A 14,796-nucleotide genomic window follows, 5' to 3' on the forward strand; every position below is an offset into this window, starting at 1 on the left:
CATCCATTCCAAATGTATGATAATGTGTTTTGTTCTGGATACACAAAAGGTATCCTTTTAATTTTAATATTTATTTTTACTGTCTAAAAAATATGGCTGTCTATCACGGTATCACCTTATTCCATCCATCTTATTGTGTAATATCGGTTCTCCACAGACAATCGATACTTGTCGCTATTTTGAGCTTTGATTTGTTATTAAGAGAGTTATTTGTTTATTCATAATTATTCTTTAATCAACAAGAAAAACAGACTCGGGTGCAGTGTAAGCGTGAAACTTGCATATTCTTTCAATTTTAATTATTATTGATTGAAAAAGTATAAGAAGTCAAGGAGTCAACAGAAGCCTTATGTTTTTTTTTAAGGGTGGGCAATTAGCTACATAAAACTGCTAGATCAGGGAGGCTACATTAAACAAACAATAGGGGCCAATAGTTTTATTAGCCAAATATTTTTAGTCATTTTATTTTTTCAGTAGTATTAGAAAGAATAATTTAAAAATATTTTACTTAACTTAATATTTATAATTTTAATATTTAATATTTAAAAATATATATTTATTATATCTATTTTAAAAATAATTAATAAATAACAAATAAAAATTTTAAATTGAACTGATTTTTATTATCTTTTAAATAAATATTTTTAGAGAAAGTATGAAGAGTTAATGGAATATTCGTACAATGTGTACAACGGAGGTTTAGAGAGTGTTAGAAATATAACTATTAGTGTTATTTTTTTTCATCGAGATGTTTATCTCTAGTACTCGGATAGTTATTCTAGATAATATGAGAGATGTTTATTTTGTAACTCATAGTCCATTGTACAAATAAAACATTGTGTCTTTAGCGAAATTCATATTTTTATTATTTTTATATTATTAAAAGTTAAAATTTAATATTTAAAATTTAAATTATAGAGTTTAAAATATAGTGTTCGCTTAATATTAATCAAAATTAATAAATTGTGCGTCATATAATATTGCTCACATTACAATCATCGTATGGGAGATTTTTTCTGATGATAATAAAAAACTATTCAACAAAAGTTGAACAAGTGGGGAATGGGGTTAAATTTTAAAACAACTTTGTTATTAGATATACTTTGAAATTATAAAAATACTATTCATATACTAAAATTAATCAGTAAAATTTGTGATTAATATATTTGTGTAGAAATATATGTATAATTTAATTTATTTTTATTGTATATTTATATTTAAATATGTATTTTATATTGGTGACTGATTTTAATGATTGATTTTGGTATACACATAACATAATCGTTAAAATTAACCACTAAAATTAGTCATTAATATAAAATACACATTAAAATATAAAATACACTTTAAAATATTTGAAAGTGAATATTACAAAGACATCTAAAATTAAAAATAATAGAACACTCAAAATTTGAATAAAAAACTTTTAACGTGAAATAAAATTAAATTCAATTTATAGATTTAAGGTTTAAAATTTAAAATTTAAGTCAGATTAAGGTGGTAGAGAATGATGTAAAAATCAGAATAACCGCTTTAATAAAATAATAATTTAATAGTTTTGAAAACTTAGAAATAATAATTATAAAACATAAAGGGGAAATTTGAATTTAATAAATTTTTTAAGTGGAAAAATGTATTTTTATGGAGAATTTTTTGTAAAAATGCGTACCGTCACTTAAGCTGGCAGTACCGGTTCTAATCTGACGGATAGCGCGTATCGAGAAAAATAAGATTTTAAAAATTGAATTTATTATTTTGAAAGGACAAAAATAATTTATAATTGAGAACTAGATACTAATCTTAAAAGTTTTGTCCTAAAGTAAACCAAACAAATCTAAAACGCTAATGGATTGGATTGGACCCAAATCGAATCCAAGGCCTAACATATATATGTATGTTTAATGAGCTTTAAGCTCATTTTTTGGCTCTAAACTAAGAAGGGTGCGTAGCTTTGAGAGAGAAGGAAGCAAAAAGATTGATCACTATTCACAACTATCTTTTGGTGATCATAACTTGAGTTACGGAGTTTTGATTGACGAGTTGTTTGCGGTCACGCAAAGCTCTCGTCAATCTCTTCTTTTCTATCTAAGCAAAGTTGATAACAACTTAAAACTCACACTCTAGTTTATGTCCTAATGGAATCCGCAATTTTACGTTTGGTTTTTGAGTAGATTTTGTAGTTTTGTTTGTTTAGGGTTAATCTAGCATTAAAATATTGTTGAGTTTTGTCCATAATCTCGTTAGGTAAGGTAAAGTCTCACTAAACCTTTGTGTTATTTTTGTAAACCCTAGGTTTGATGTTGGTATGTTGTATGATGTTAGATTGAGTTTTGGTATTTCTTGGAGTTGGTTTGAGGCTTTTGGATTGAGCTTGGTGTTTTGAGTTGCGTGAGTATTAGCCAAGGTATAATTTCGGTCTTCTTTATGTAATATGTAATATTTCTGGACACTTAAACTAGTTGACCTTAAGATAGGATTTAATGGTGGTTGTGTATGATTAATTATATGTGAAATTATGTTTGATGATGAAGAGGATGACATGGAATGTTAGAATGTGTGATATATGAAATATGATGAATATATGATAAATATTGATGTTGAATATGATTTTGATGGGTGGTGATTAATATTGAGGATGATATTGGGTTTTAAATATTGTGGTTGGTGTTAATATTGAATGGTGGTGAATGAGGTTAATCAAGAGTTAAATTACATGAAAATTGATAAGGTTGAGATATTGATTTATGAATTGGGGGTTTCTGTTGAATTATGGTGGAAAGATTGAGTTAAATGGGTGTTAAGTTGATTGAAGTGCAATGGAATGGTAAAGTGTAATATGTGATAGTGTTTTGTATTGAATTGGGTATGCTTTGGTTACAGAATTTGGAAAGTGAGAATTTTGATGTTTTGTGTAAAACTTGATTTTTGGTGAATTTTGATGGATCATAACTTGAGCCTCTATTTTTTAAATTGGTTGAAAATTATTTTAATTAAAGGTTATTTCAAGAGCTTTAAAATGATATAAAGTTTGAGTAAAACGGAGTTTTGTAGAAGAAGTTATGAACGTTTAAAGTTTGGTGTTTAAAACTGAAAATTCTACAACTTGACATTTTTCTGCAATCTAACGTACATGCGTACGCGGGCACCCCCATACGCGGGTGTGCGCCTCTGCCAGGCATTCTTGTATACGCGCCCTATTCATGCGTACTCGGGATGGGCCAAAACTTGGTGTATGCGTACACACAGAGGGACGTGCGTACGCACAAACGCTGTTTTACTTGGTGTGCGCACGCACATATTGGCGTGCATACGCACAGTCCTTGTTTTGCTGAAAAATAGTTTTTTTTTCACTTTTCAAGGGTTCTCTAATTTTTCAAACTTCTTTATTTACTGTTTAAGATTGCTAACTAGTAATTAGGCCTTAAGACAAATAGAGATGGGTTAGTGAATTAAATTAGTAAATTATGTATGAATTTAGAAGACGGTGACTTAGGTTTGGTATACAATTGGATGGAGTTGACGTGCGAAATGATGAAGAATCGAATTGATGATGAACTTGTGATACTGAGGCTGGATGATGGGATTGACTATGTAATTGTTATATGCATTGTTCTCCGTTGTAGGGGTTGTGCCAGTCTCCCGCCTACGTTCGGATGTGAGGACTGTAGCAGTCTCCCACTTGTCGTGGTAGCAGTGTCGGCATAGGGTCTATAGTAGTCTCTGGCCTACATTGAGATGTGAGGATTGAATCTGGGCTTCCCACTCACATCTCTCTCTGGTTACAAGGTGGTAGGGCACTCTCTCTCGAAACATTTCCATCTAAATGAAAAATGTGGTAGGGCACTCATCCCTCGGAATTATTCCTCCTGAGTATGCGCAACAGAGAGACTAATCTGGGAGTTGCCGACCGAATTTTGTGTTGGGTTTGGCACTATAACCGACATGTGATATCACAGCCAATAGGACAAGCATTCCTCATATGCATCTCTTATGTGCTTGTTTACTTTAATTACTTGCAATTTGCCTAAATGTATAATATGCCTACTTGCTTCTTAAAGTACTTGCTATACATGAATATTACCTGTGTATTACTTGTTTGAATAAACTTGTGATTGTCTGGTGCTAAGGAGGTCAGATAGGAGGCGGCGATGGAATCGCACGGAGGTTAGATTGGTGAAGGCTGTGGAATATAGTGGTGTGATTAGTATTAGTTAGAAATCTCCTAAGTTTAGATAACCCTATTTATGGTTTATGATTTAAGTTATTTATTTTATTAAGCTTGAATATGCGTATCGATGTGAAGTTTTAGGATTGTCTTTGGCATCCCAGAACCTTATATCTTACATATTGGGCACTGTTACTATATTGAGAACTTCCGGTTCTCATATCATGTGTTGTTGTTTTTAAGATGTAGGTCGCAACCCACCTCGGTGAATTTGTGGATATGGTGACAGAGTAGAGGATGATCTTTCTTATGTTTTATTTCACTTTACTTTTGTTGTAGTATTTTCTCATCTTTTGTATATTTAACGTTGCTGCCTTAGAAGCTTTATTTCTGAAAAACTTTGAGAGATAAGTTGTTGCTGTTTTAAACTTCCAAAACTCTTTTATATTTTAATTTGACTAGTCGGCCTAAACTCCGCAGGCTCTGACTAGTCCTCTTTTTGGCATATATATATCTTGTTAATTTAATTATTATCTTGTGTATCCTAGAGCTATCTACAAGATTTTATATGTATTATGTCCTGTTCTGTTCGTACTTACGCTTTTAGTCAATCGTGTGAACGCTTAGCGCTTTGTAATTCCGCTTTACGTGACTTTGAGTTTTATTCCTTCTTCGAACTTCTAGTTATATAAATTCTTGGATATATATTATATATTGTAAGTTTTAGAATTGTCGTAACACTTTGTTATCCTTCGCTTTACGGTTAGAGGTAAGGTTTAGAGTAATGGGATGTTACAAATGAAGTACTTGCCCTCACAAATATTTAAAAAATATATATGTAAATATATATGTTTGTCTCTTTGTTAAATTGTGTTTGTTCCAAAAATAAAATATAATTTTTTTCTTGAACTTTATGTTATTAGAAAATTATTTTGTTAAATTTAACATATAATAATAATTGTCTTGTTAAATTTGATCTAGTATAAAAATAAAATAATTAATCTACTCAATAAAAAATAACAAATAATGATAATTAACTTTACGGTACTAGCTAATTAATTAATAATCAAATCGAAGTTTAATTTTTTAATTAAATATGATTTTAATTATTAATGAATTTTTTAAAAATTTGTTAAGACTAAAAACATATTACATATGTATCAATATATTAATATTTTTTATTAAAATAGTCCTTTTGTACTAATTATTTTAGTTAAAAAATTATTTATACTGTAAATACTATAACAAATGGACTTTATAATTGAGCAGGAGATAACGAATAATTAAATAATTGTTATAGAAAATATATAGAAAAATAACATTTATTCGTGTTAAAAATAAAGAAAACAATTACAAATTATCTTTTCACTATTTTAGATTAATATACTTTTTATAAGCTAATCAATTTATTAGAAATTTAATACTGATAGTTATCTGTGGTTAAGAGAAGAGAGGTTAAATTTTAGCCTTTTTTTTTGCTGAGAGTTACTTTCTGCCCTTTAAAATAGTTTCAAGAGATTTTTTTTCTTTTTGTCTCGTAACTAGTCAAGAGACATTTTCTTTTTGTCTCGTAATCAGTCAGGAGATATTTTTCAATTTTATCTCCTATGCAACAGAATCAGAAATGGAGTAGAAGAGAGAGAGAAAATCAAACCAAGAAATATCCTGGTTCAGCTGCTAAGTGCAATGCAGCCTACATTTAGTCTCCATCACAACAATGATGGAATTTCACTATAATCATCTTGATTACATACACCAATTCTCCCTAAGAACTATGCTTTCTATCCGGGACAAGCACAGAATCTATCCTCAATCCTGAACTTGACTTGGTCACCTACCAAGCTTTCAACTGCAAAGTGCTAACCCAACTTGTTTCAAGGGGATTCCCATAGAATCATGATACACAATATAGATGTATAAAAGACCTCTAAGACACCTATGGCTTTTTCTTTAATTTTGTACACTCTGTCTTTTTTCTCTCACTGGCTTTTCCTTACAAACCTCAAACTGTTTGCCTTTTTCACCATGAGACTTAGACAGACAAAACTAAAGAAAATACAAAATTAAACCCATTGAAGGAGAAGAACTTCTGTTAGCTTGGGTAGCTATAAGAACTTTGTGCTTACTCTCCTTATCTCAAGTCTTGGCCGTTCACCCTTAATATGGAAGGGGAAGCTTCCAAGGTTGAAATAGATCAACCGAGCCAACTTCTTCTTCTTCAATATCGAAACCGGTTCGGACAGAGAGAGGAGAGAGGGAAACCAAAAGCAAAACCAACATGCAATTACCTCTCTCTCTCATCCCTTCTCATCAGCAAGCTTCATCAATCTGAACCTTTCATTTTGACTTGGTCCCCAAGAAGGATTTCTGACCCTTGATCTTCGACAGTTTCATTTGCTCCACTTTTGCTTCCTCCTCCACGTAACTACAGTGGTTACCTTCTGTGATGGATGAACGAAAAGTAGAAACGAGCCATACCATAGGGATCTTCTTCTCTGACCGAATTGGATTGCTACCATTTTTGGCATGGTGATCTTGAGGCTTCTTCTCCACTTCTTACCTTTAGTAGAAAAGATCTCAGCCACGCCATACTGTAGATCTTCTTTTTGCAAGGGTCATGATCACCTTGACCGCTTGCTTCTTCATAGTTTCTGTTCTTCTTCCTCTGATAGCTTGCATCTTCTTCTTTTTCTGTCAGTGAAGTGACCAAAATGAAAGAAAGAGAGGAAAGAGAAGAGAGAGAAAGCTTTTGGATGCAATGAATAGAGTTAAACAAATTAAAACACATTTTCTATCCCTATCCATAATAACAATGGAGTAATAAAAGTTATCAAATCAATTTTGAATTTTCTCTCTCTTATTACCAATGCAATTAAACCAAGTTAATTGAATTTGAATTTCATTCCTTAGTGGGAGTAGGTAACCGAACTTAATCATGCTCAATTTCATTCTCACGCTCAATTTCATTCTTTCTTCTCTCAATTCGGACCAACCAAATGTTGGGGCAATTGAAAGCCTTGTTTTGGGCTTCGCAGGAATAATTTCTTGACCCAATTAATAATTATTTCAGCCATTTATCAATTAAAATTTGTACAAGGCTGAATATTACATTGGGCTTGTTGTAATTTTTGGTCCAACAACAGAATCTACAAATTCCAACAAAATTATTAAGCTGCTAATTTATAATAACCATAAAATTAATTTAACAATTTTATAATTAATTATTTTTAATAATGTTGATCATCACATTAATTTTACGTTTTTCAAATTCAACAAATATATATATATATATATATATCCGTTTTTATTTTTAATTTTTTTAATATATATAAATAGTTCTAATTTTAAATTATAAATATATTTATACTTAAATTAAATCTTTGTATATTTTTACCCTTATTATTAAAATTTTCCGGGTCTGATATTGACTAACGGTAATGAGGTGAAACTGTGGTATTAGGAGAAGGAAAAAAAAAAGTAAGAAATAAAAGAGTAATTTTATCTTTTAAAAAAAAAGGTAGTAAGTCATTTGGTTTTGTTATGACTGTAGTTTGTTGTTTTCTGTTAGCTCTCTAGGCTTGTAATAGGACAAGAGATTTTTTTTAGAAAGTTGTAATAACTAATAAGACACGTCAAATTTTGATTTGAGGCGACATAATATCTTACCCCTGTTTCTGTTAATTAGAACAAGGCCTAATTAATTCAAGATGCTAAAAGAAAAACAAACTGTGTAAATCTTAGGACCATAGTACATACAAACACATGAAAGTGACTAATGAAAAAAATCTATAGTTAAAGATGAGAAGATCAATAAATGTACACTTCAGAGAGTAGTTGTGGGTTAAATATGACGCAGAAATTAATCATTCTCAAACCAAACACGTTTCAATTTGATGCTGGTGGGTGGCTAAGAGAGTCCAGTTATTATTATTGGTCATTGATTTATGGTCTTCCATTAGTTCAGCATCCTTGTCCTCACTAAATTCTTGTATGTCCAAAATCTCAACCCTACGATTAGTCTTCTTTCTTATCATGATAGCCACATCTTGTGGTATGAACCTTCCTCCCACAATTACCCTTGTCTGCTTCTTCTCTAGGAGATGGATTTCCAACTCTGCCACAATAACATGCAAACAAATAAACAACATAATTCTCAACTTCACAACTATTTGGTGCTAAGAATTAGTGCATATAGCCATTAACATATGGTTAAGTTTATATCATCAGAAAAATATATAGTTATATTACTAACTTTTTTGTCTTAAATTTGTCAAACAAAACCATTTTTTAATGCTTATTTTTTTTATTTTTTTTCTTCCATTCCATCATTCCTTAAGTCCCACAGGTTTGATCCTGTAGAATCTGACCCATTTTCTTATTGAGCGAAAGTTACGAAATAAATCAGATTGATTTTTCGATCAAAAGTACTGTGTGAGGAAATTCTTAGAGAAATGCCTTTTCGTTTGTAATATTGGAACTAAAAATAGTGCCACCTTATTCTACTATTAAAATTTTAGTAAAAAATTCTAGATGTTGAGTAATTTTCATATGATTAATAAGGATCCTCATCACGATGAGAAAATAGAAAGAAGATAATGAATTGTGTCTAACCTGGCACATCAAGAAGGACTCTCTTAACTTTTCTATAACAACCGCTACAATCGATGTTGATCCTCATCACCATGCAAAAGTACTGCGTGAACAACACAAAGGATTTAGAGATGGTAATAAATTAATTAATTAATATAAACACTTTCAGAAACGATGGTGACTTAAGTCTTGCCTTCACTGTCATGAAATCACTAGGAGAAGAACAAAGAAAGAGAAAGAGAAAAAGAGAGAAACAAAGGATAAAGTCACAGATGATGAAAAATGGTACAAGAAAAAGACTATCTTAAAAGGAAATAAAGAGAACTTTGAAGGGCCAAAAAGGGTTTATGATGAGCTGGTTTGCATTTCAATTTGAAGACTCTGATTCTCCATTTAGTGACAGAACCTGATTCTGTTTTCTAGTAGAACATGTTATTCTTGGTTTCTTTGTGCCTATTAGTTTTTAGTGCATGGCAATTGAACAGTGAATTTTTTATTAATAGCATCTCTTTAATCTTGATACTTAAATGAAGCAAAAAAAGTTGCACTCGTGCCATATGAAATTCGTTGTTTCAGATATGCCTTTGGAATATATTTCACAGAAAATAAAAGAAACAAACATGCATCTAAAGTTGTCAAGGGAGGGGGACTTTCTCCTTGTAACCCTGTTGTCACATGAGTATATTAAATTATAGTATTATATTGCTTAAATCTTCTGATCCAAAGTAAATGTATATGATCCTAGCTAGATAGATCATAGTTTTTTGGACAACATATAGTTAACACTCATAGATAGGTGTAAAATAAAATGGTCCATATATCCAAGTTTTATGTGTGTAGGTATAGTTATACTGATTTATGTACGCATGCGTGTGTATAAAAACAGATGAAATGTCAAAAGTTCAGTGTGATATAAAAATATTATTGGTCCTCTAAAAGTTTTTGTATATATATCGTATAAGAATAGTTTTACATATAATAACACCTGACATTCAAAAATGTTACATGTATCTAAAAATTCAGTCACTAAATTAGTCATTATGTATTTATATATAAAATTGTATTTTTTATTTTCGATATATATTTTATATTCCATACGAATGATTGATTTATTGACTAATTTTTTGTGTTTGATTAGTATGATTGTTTCATATATCAGGAGGGATCAGCATAACGTGCCCCTTCAACAAGCTGTATTTTACGGGTCACCAATTATCCAAATGTTCTTGGAGAAGTAAAAAGAAGAATGATTTATAAGAACTTGGAAAATTTTAGTTCCTGAAACATGTTCATGTGTAAAATAAAGATTTTATTTTTGATAATGACGTTAGTTGATTATTGAATATGAATGACTGAGTCGGACTACAAATCGTTCAACTATTATAAAATTTTTGTAACAAGTTATTGATACTTAGCATTGTTAATTTTATTATGTCTATCACCATCAAGTACATCATGTTTGTTATGTGGGAAAATGGGGAAATGGGATGCAATAGCATGATTTGGGATGGTGGATAAACAAGAAGTACATGTTCAATGAAACTCACACACCATGCATGTAATAACTCACACAGAAAGATTGACATTTTTTTTTCTATTTAGAAACCATGGAAAATATTACTCACTGCACCTCACAACCTGAAAACATAACACAATGGCTACACAGAAATATTGTCCTCTTGTCTCTATTTTCTGCCACATTATTTTCTTGCTCCTGATTTCCCATCCACCCACCACACTTTCCCAAGATCCAAGCTCTTCTAACCCGACCATAGCACAATGCACATCAACCCTCCTTCCTCTCATCCCTTGCGCACCGTTCGTGCAGGGTACTTCTAAGTCTCCTGTGCAAGCATGCTGCGGCAACCTCAGGCAACTCTACAGCCAAGAGCCTCACTGTCTCTGCCTTCTGCTAAATGACACTACCATGAGCTCTTTCCCCATTAACAGGACGCTTGCTCTAGAGCTGCCGGCACTTTGTGCCCTTCAAGTTGACATCACCTGCCCAGGTTACCTTCATATTTAAGTGAATCCTATATTATATATATGGTTATGGACAGTGATGATATTCATTGATCAATTTTTGCACTTTTTTTGTTGTAGGGGAACAACTCCAAGTGCCTGTTCCTGCAACTTCGCCGGCTTCTCCAATGTCCTTCAGGGCAAAGAACAGCTCTAATGTTGCTGGTATACAATCACTTTTATTCCCAACATTCACTTCACTTTGATGATAGTTTCCTTTAGCAATATCCAAGATGTTGAATCATGCTCTAAAGTGCTCCTTCCTTTGTAAACTTGTAGCTTCTCCTGCAGTTTTAGTTGCACCAAGATCAAGTATGATGGGATTCCAATTTGGAAGTAGCCAGAGCACGAGCTTAAAGGCAAATAACAGAGTGGCGGCAGGGCTGGTGACTTTGTCAATTCTATTGCTCACAGCATTTCAAGGAGTGTTAGAGCTGATGACTTTAGCAATGTTGTTACTACTAATTAAAATTAAGATTGAAATAATGTATTTAATTCATGTAGGATTCACTTGAAGAGACTGAGACTAGGTTTTATTATTTCATGTTAAATATGTCATTAATTTATGTTATCTTTTTGTCTATGTATTAAAATATGTAGTTGTTCTTGGTGTTATATAGTCTTCATGCTTTCCTAAAAAAGAGAGTTTATAAATTTTCACATACAACCGCTGAATTTGATTTGTCTTAGAATTGATATTCTTACAAAAGATTATAGGCAGTTTGAGTTCTTAAACCCATGTGAATAAAAGCATTATCTTACAAACCAAACTCAGCTGAGAAAAGTATGTTTGCAGCCAGTATATATGAATGTACTAGTTCAAACTTGGAGCCACTTCTGTTGGATTGGATTCAAATATGTCGGAGTCAGATGCCTCAGGTCCTTCTAAAAGTTCTCTAGACTGAACAGATTCCTTGTATGCAGGAGTCTCTTTGAAATCTGTTGCTCCTTCATTGTAGGTTGCCACAGCAATCCCACAAGCAATTAACTGCAATTTGAGGACAATTAGAAGTTTCAAATAAGAGTAATCTAACTAACATTAAAGAAAATCTCAGGGTACCAAATAACTAATAAAACTCCATCATAATTGCTATGGTAAACTAGAAGATTAAGAGTATTGGAGGTTACCGCAAAAACAACGCCGAAAGCCCACATATACTCAACAAAGAAGCCAAGCCAGTCCCACTGAGGCCCTTCCCAGAAGTCCTTCTCCTCTCCCGGTAGATCCGGCAAGAAGTAACCGTCATCGACATCGTCAACGGCTGAGTCTTCAATCTCGCCCGTCGGTTGCGGGTCCTGATCCTGATCCTTGGTCGTCGTGCTGCCACGTCGGCCTTTGCCAGAACGAGGGGAAAATTTCTTGGTTGCAGAAACCACGTGAAGGCTTCCTCTACATCTTTTAGTTGCTGTAGCTGATGGTGTTATGCGGAAGGTGAGGTGAGGACGGTGAGGGATGGAGGTATTGCATAGGATTCTGGCGCCGCCGCTGCCACTGATGGAAGTGGCTACGGTGAAGGCCATTGGGAAGGGATGAGATGATGTGGGAAGAAAGGAGGAGCTGGTCCGAGTTGTGTGGTGTGTGGATAAGAGAAATTAGAACGTTTGCCAAAGGAATAATGTTTCTAAATTTCCATCATGGATTTGTCTTTGGTGGGCAAAGTTCGTGCTGGTCCTTAAAGGACCTGATAAGAATATTCCAAATACGTGGATGAAAATGGATCCGTATAGAAAAAATTATTTCTGCTAAGCCCATTATTTTGTGTAATTGCAAATCAATTTGTTTTTGTGACGACAAACGAGTTTGGTAAAGGAAAATGGGAATAGTTAAACCCAAAAAAATAATAAAAATATATTTGGACCTAGAGTTTTTTTTTTTTTTTTTTGGACAGGGACCCGGGCCCACAAAGAGCCCAGATCCAAAACAGAGATCCATGCCCCCCTTGACCGACCCGTTTTGCCCGGGTGCATGTTACGCTTGCCGCGAGAGAGAGAGTTTCGAATGTTCTCATGTTCTTCATCTTCAACAAACCTGTGAATTGAAATAATCTCTGCATGGTTATTGACATCATCGGATGGAAGGCTCGCCGGAATTTCTAGATCTTGGACGCCCTCTCTCCTTCTTGTCGCCGTCTACACCGCAGAGCCCGAAGACAGCCCCTTCCTCCCCCTGTAACCAATAACGAATACCTTCATTAACTTCACCAATTCGGAGCGGCCAGAGACCCACGCCAGATTCCGTTCAAGGCCTTGCTTGGGTGTCTGTGATACTACTCTCTCTTTGCTATGAACTTTTCCTCCGTGGTCGCCCTGGACCTAGAGTTTTAAATAATGCCTGGGGGCTAAAACAGGATATGAAGTGCGGCGATGCAAAGAAAATGTATACTCGGGGTTAGATTTTCATTTGTATTTGAGCCGAATATTTTGGCCCACAAACAAAGCATTTTTTTAATCACAAGCCTTTTTGTTTTAATATTTATTTCTTTATTTTTTTTTCAAATTTATAAATGAGATTCGAACTCCAACTTTTTAAGTGAATATAAAAAATATGTAATTTGAGTTATAACTCGTTAACATTTTTTTATTATTATTATTATTATCATAAATTGTATCCATCATTATAATACTATTAATACAATATATTTAATTTTAATACCAAAAATAATACATTTAATTTAAACTAAATATATTTGTTAAAAGTTAAAAGGTATCAAATACTATTCCTTTTCAAATAAAACAACTTAGATAAGAGATCATTATACTAATATTTTTTGTGGTATTTATTCTTTATTATTTTATAACATGTAATATATAATATCATAAATTTTATACATATATAAATCTTAACGTTAATTTTTCATATTTGGCTATTTTTTTATATTTGACTACTTTATTATAATTTGGTTATTTCGGTCAAACTAAAATTAAATGGATTAAACTACTAAACTAATAATTAAAACATCGATTTAATTTTTAAAATTTTAAATTTTATACTTATTAATTATATTTATAAATTTAAATAATTTTTCAATTAACATATGTAAAAATTAGTTATTTTCAAAAAAAAATTAGAATATTGTAGTTTATAAAGTACCTACATTTCATTGAGTTTGGTACATATATTTTGGATATATTTTTTAATTTTTTTAAACAAAAAACTCAACATAACAAGGTGAAGCAGCTAAAAAGTATAAAGTTATTAAGTAACAAAATAGAAAATTAAATTGTAGTTATCTCCAAAATTATCATCAATAACTAAAAATATCAAAATATATTCACTCTTTGTAGCTCCTAATCGACTTGTTGATAACTTTCGCAACACTTTTTTCTTGATTCCTGAATATCCTATCATTCTTTTCTAATCAAGTATTTCAGATGATAGCACAAAATCTATCAACGAACAATGATCTGATAAACCTCTCTGCCCACTTTTAAGCCGCGTCTCAGAAAATTCTTCAACCCATTTCACATTAACCAACACCCAATGAATACGATTGCAGAATTAGCTCATGAACCAAGTAAACTTACTATCATTTAACTCTAAATCCACCACCTCCATATTCTCACAACCGATATATTGGATATTATCCTCAATAGGTAATCAGGTAAAAACCGATTATATCCCATCTTAATTGGTTTGCATATTGAATTTGAAATCGTAAAATCCGAACAGATTCCATTACCTAATAGATTATGAAAAAATATACTACTCATTTTTTAAATATTATCTTTTACTCGATCTTTAAATTTAATATTTTATTTTAATTTTTCAATTAATTATATTTCTTATTTTTAAGGAATTACAATTAGTTTTATTTAATTTAAATTTTATAAATAATATAATGGTATACCCGTCACTTCTATAACAACCTCGAAAATACGCGAAAATTGCATTTGTTATAAAACAATTCAAATAGTAAGCATGCACTTTTTTTTCCTAGTTTTTAAATGGAAAACATTTCATGGTTTTACAGAATAGCATTTTCCATTTTCCATTTCCAAACGATTCAAAATATTCACCA

General features: G+C 31.9%; 2 protein-coding genes and 1 non-coding gene across 3 annotated transcripts; 1 reads left to right on the forward strand and 2 right to left on the reverse strand.

Annotated features, from left to right (window-relative positions):
- Positions 1–7,876: 7,876 nt before the first annotated feature.
- Positions 7,877–9,314, reverse strand: LOC112802202 (heavy metal-associated isoprenylated plant protein 19). The gene is made up of 3 exons (XM_025845307.3): positions 8,949–9,314; positions 8,777–8,858; positions 7,877–8,279 (listed from the first exon to the last, which is right to left on the reverse strand). The coding sequence occupies exons 1-3, from the start codon at positions 8,958–8,960 to the stop codon at positions 8,035–8,037; spliced, it is 339 nt and encodes a 112-aa protein (XP_025701092.1). The 5' UTR covers positions 8,961–9,314; the 3' UTR covers positions 7,877–8,034.
- A 1,135-nt stretch (positions 9,315–10,449) lies between these two features.
- Positions 10,450–11,392, forward strand: LOC112802203 (uncharacterized). Its single transcript, XR_011881568.1, has 2 exons — positions 10,450–10,942; positions 11,057–11,392. It is a non-coding gene; the product is annotated as an uncharacterized protein (transcript).
- A 39-nt stretch (positions 11,393–11,431) lies between these two features.
- Positions 11,432–13,216, reverse strand: LOC112802204 (uncharacterized). The gene is made up of 2 exons (XM_025845310.2): positions 11,906–13,216; positions 11,432–11,765 (listed from the first exon to the last, which is right to left on the reverse strand). Exons 1-2 carry the CDS (start codon positions 12,296–12,298, stop codon positions 11,592–11,594), a joined length of 567 nt encoding a protein of 188 aa, XP_025701095.1. The 5' UTR covers positions 12,299–13,216; the 3' UTR covers positions 11,432–11,591.
- Between the last annotated feature and the right edge of the window lie 1,580 nt (positions 13,217–14,796).

Source organism: Arachis hypogaea, chromosome 5 (genome assembly GCF_003086295.3).
Source record: "Arachis hypogaea cultivar Tifrunner chromosome 5, arahy.Tifrunner.gnm2.J5K5, whole genome shotgun sequence".
Taxonomy (NCBI): Eukaryota; Viridiplantae; Streptophyta; class Magnoliopsida; order Fabales; family Fabaceae; genus Arachis; species Arachis hypogaea.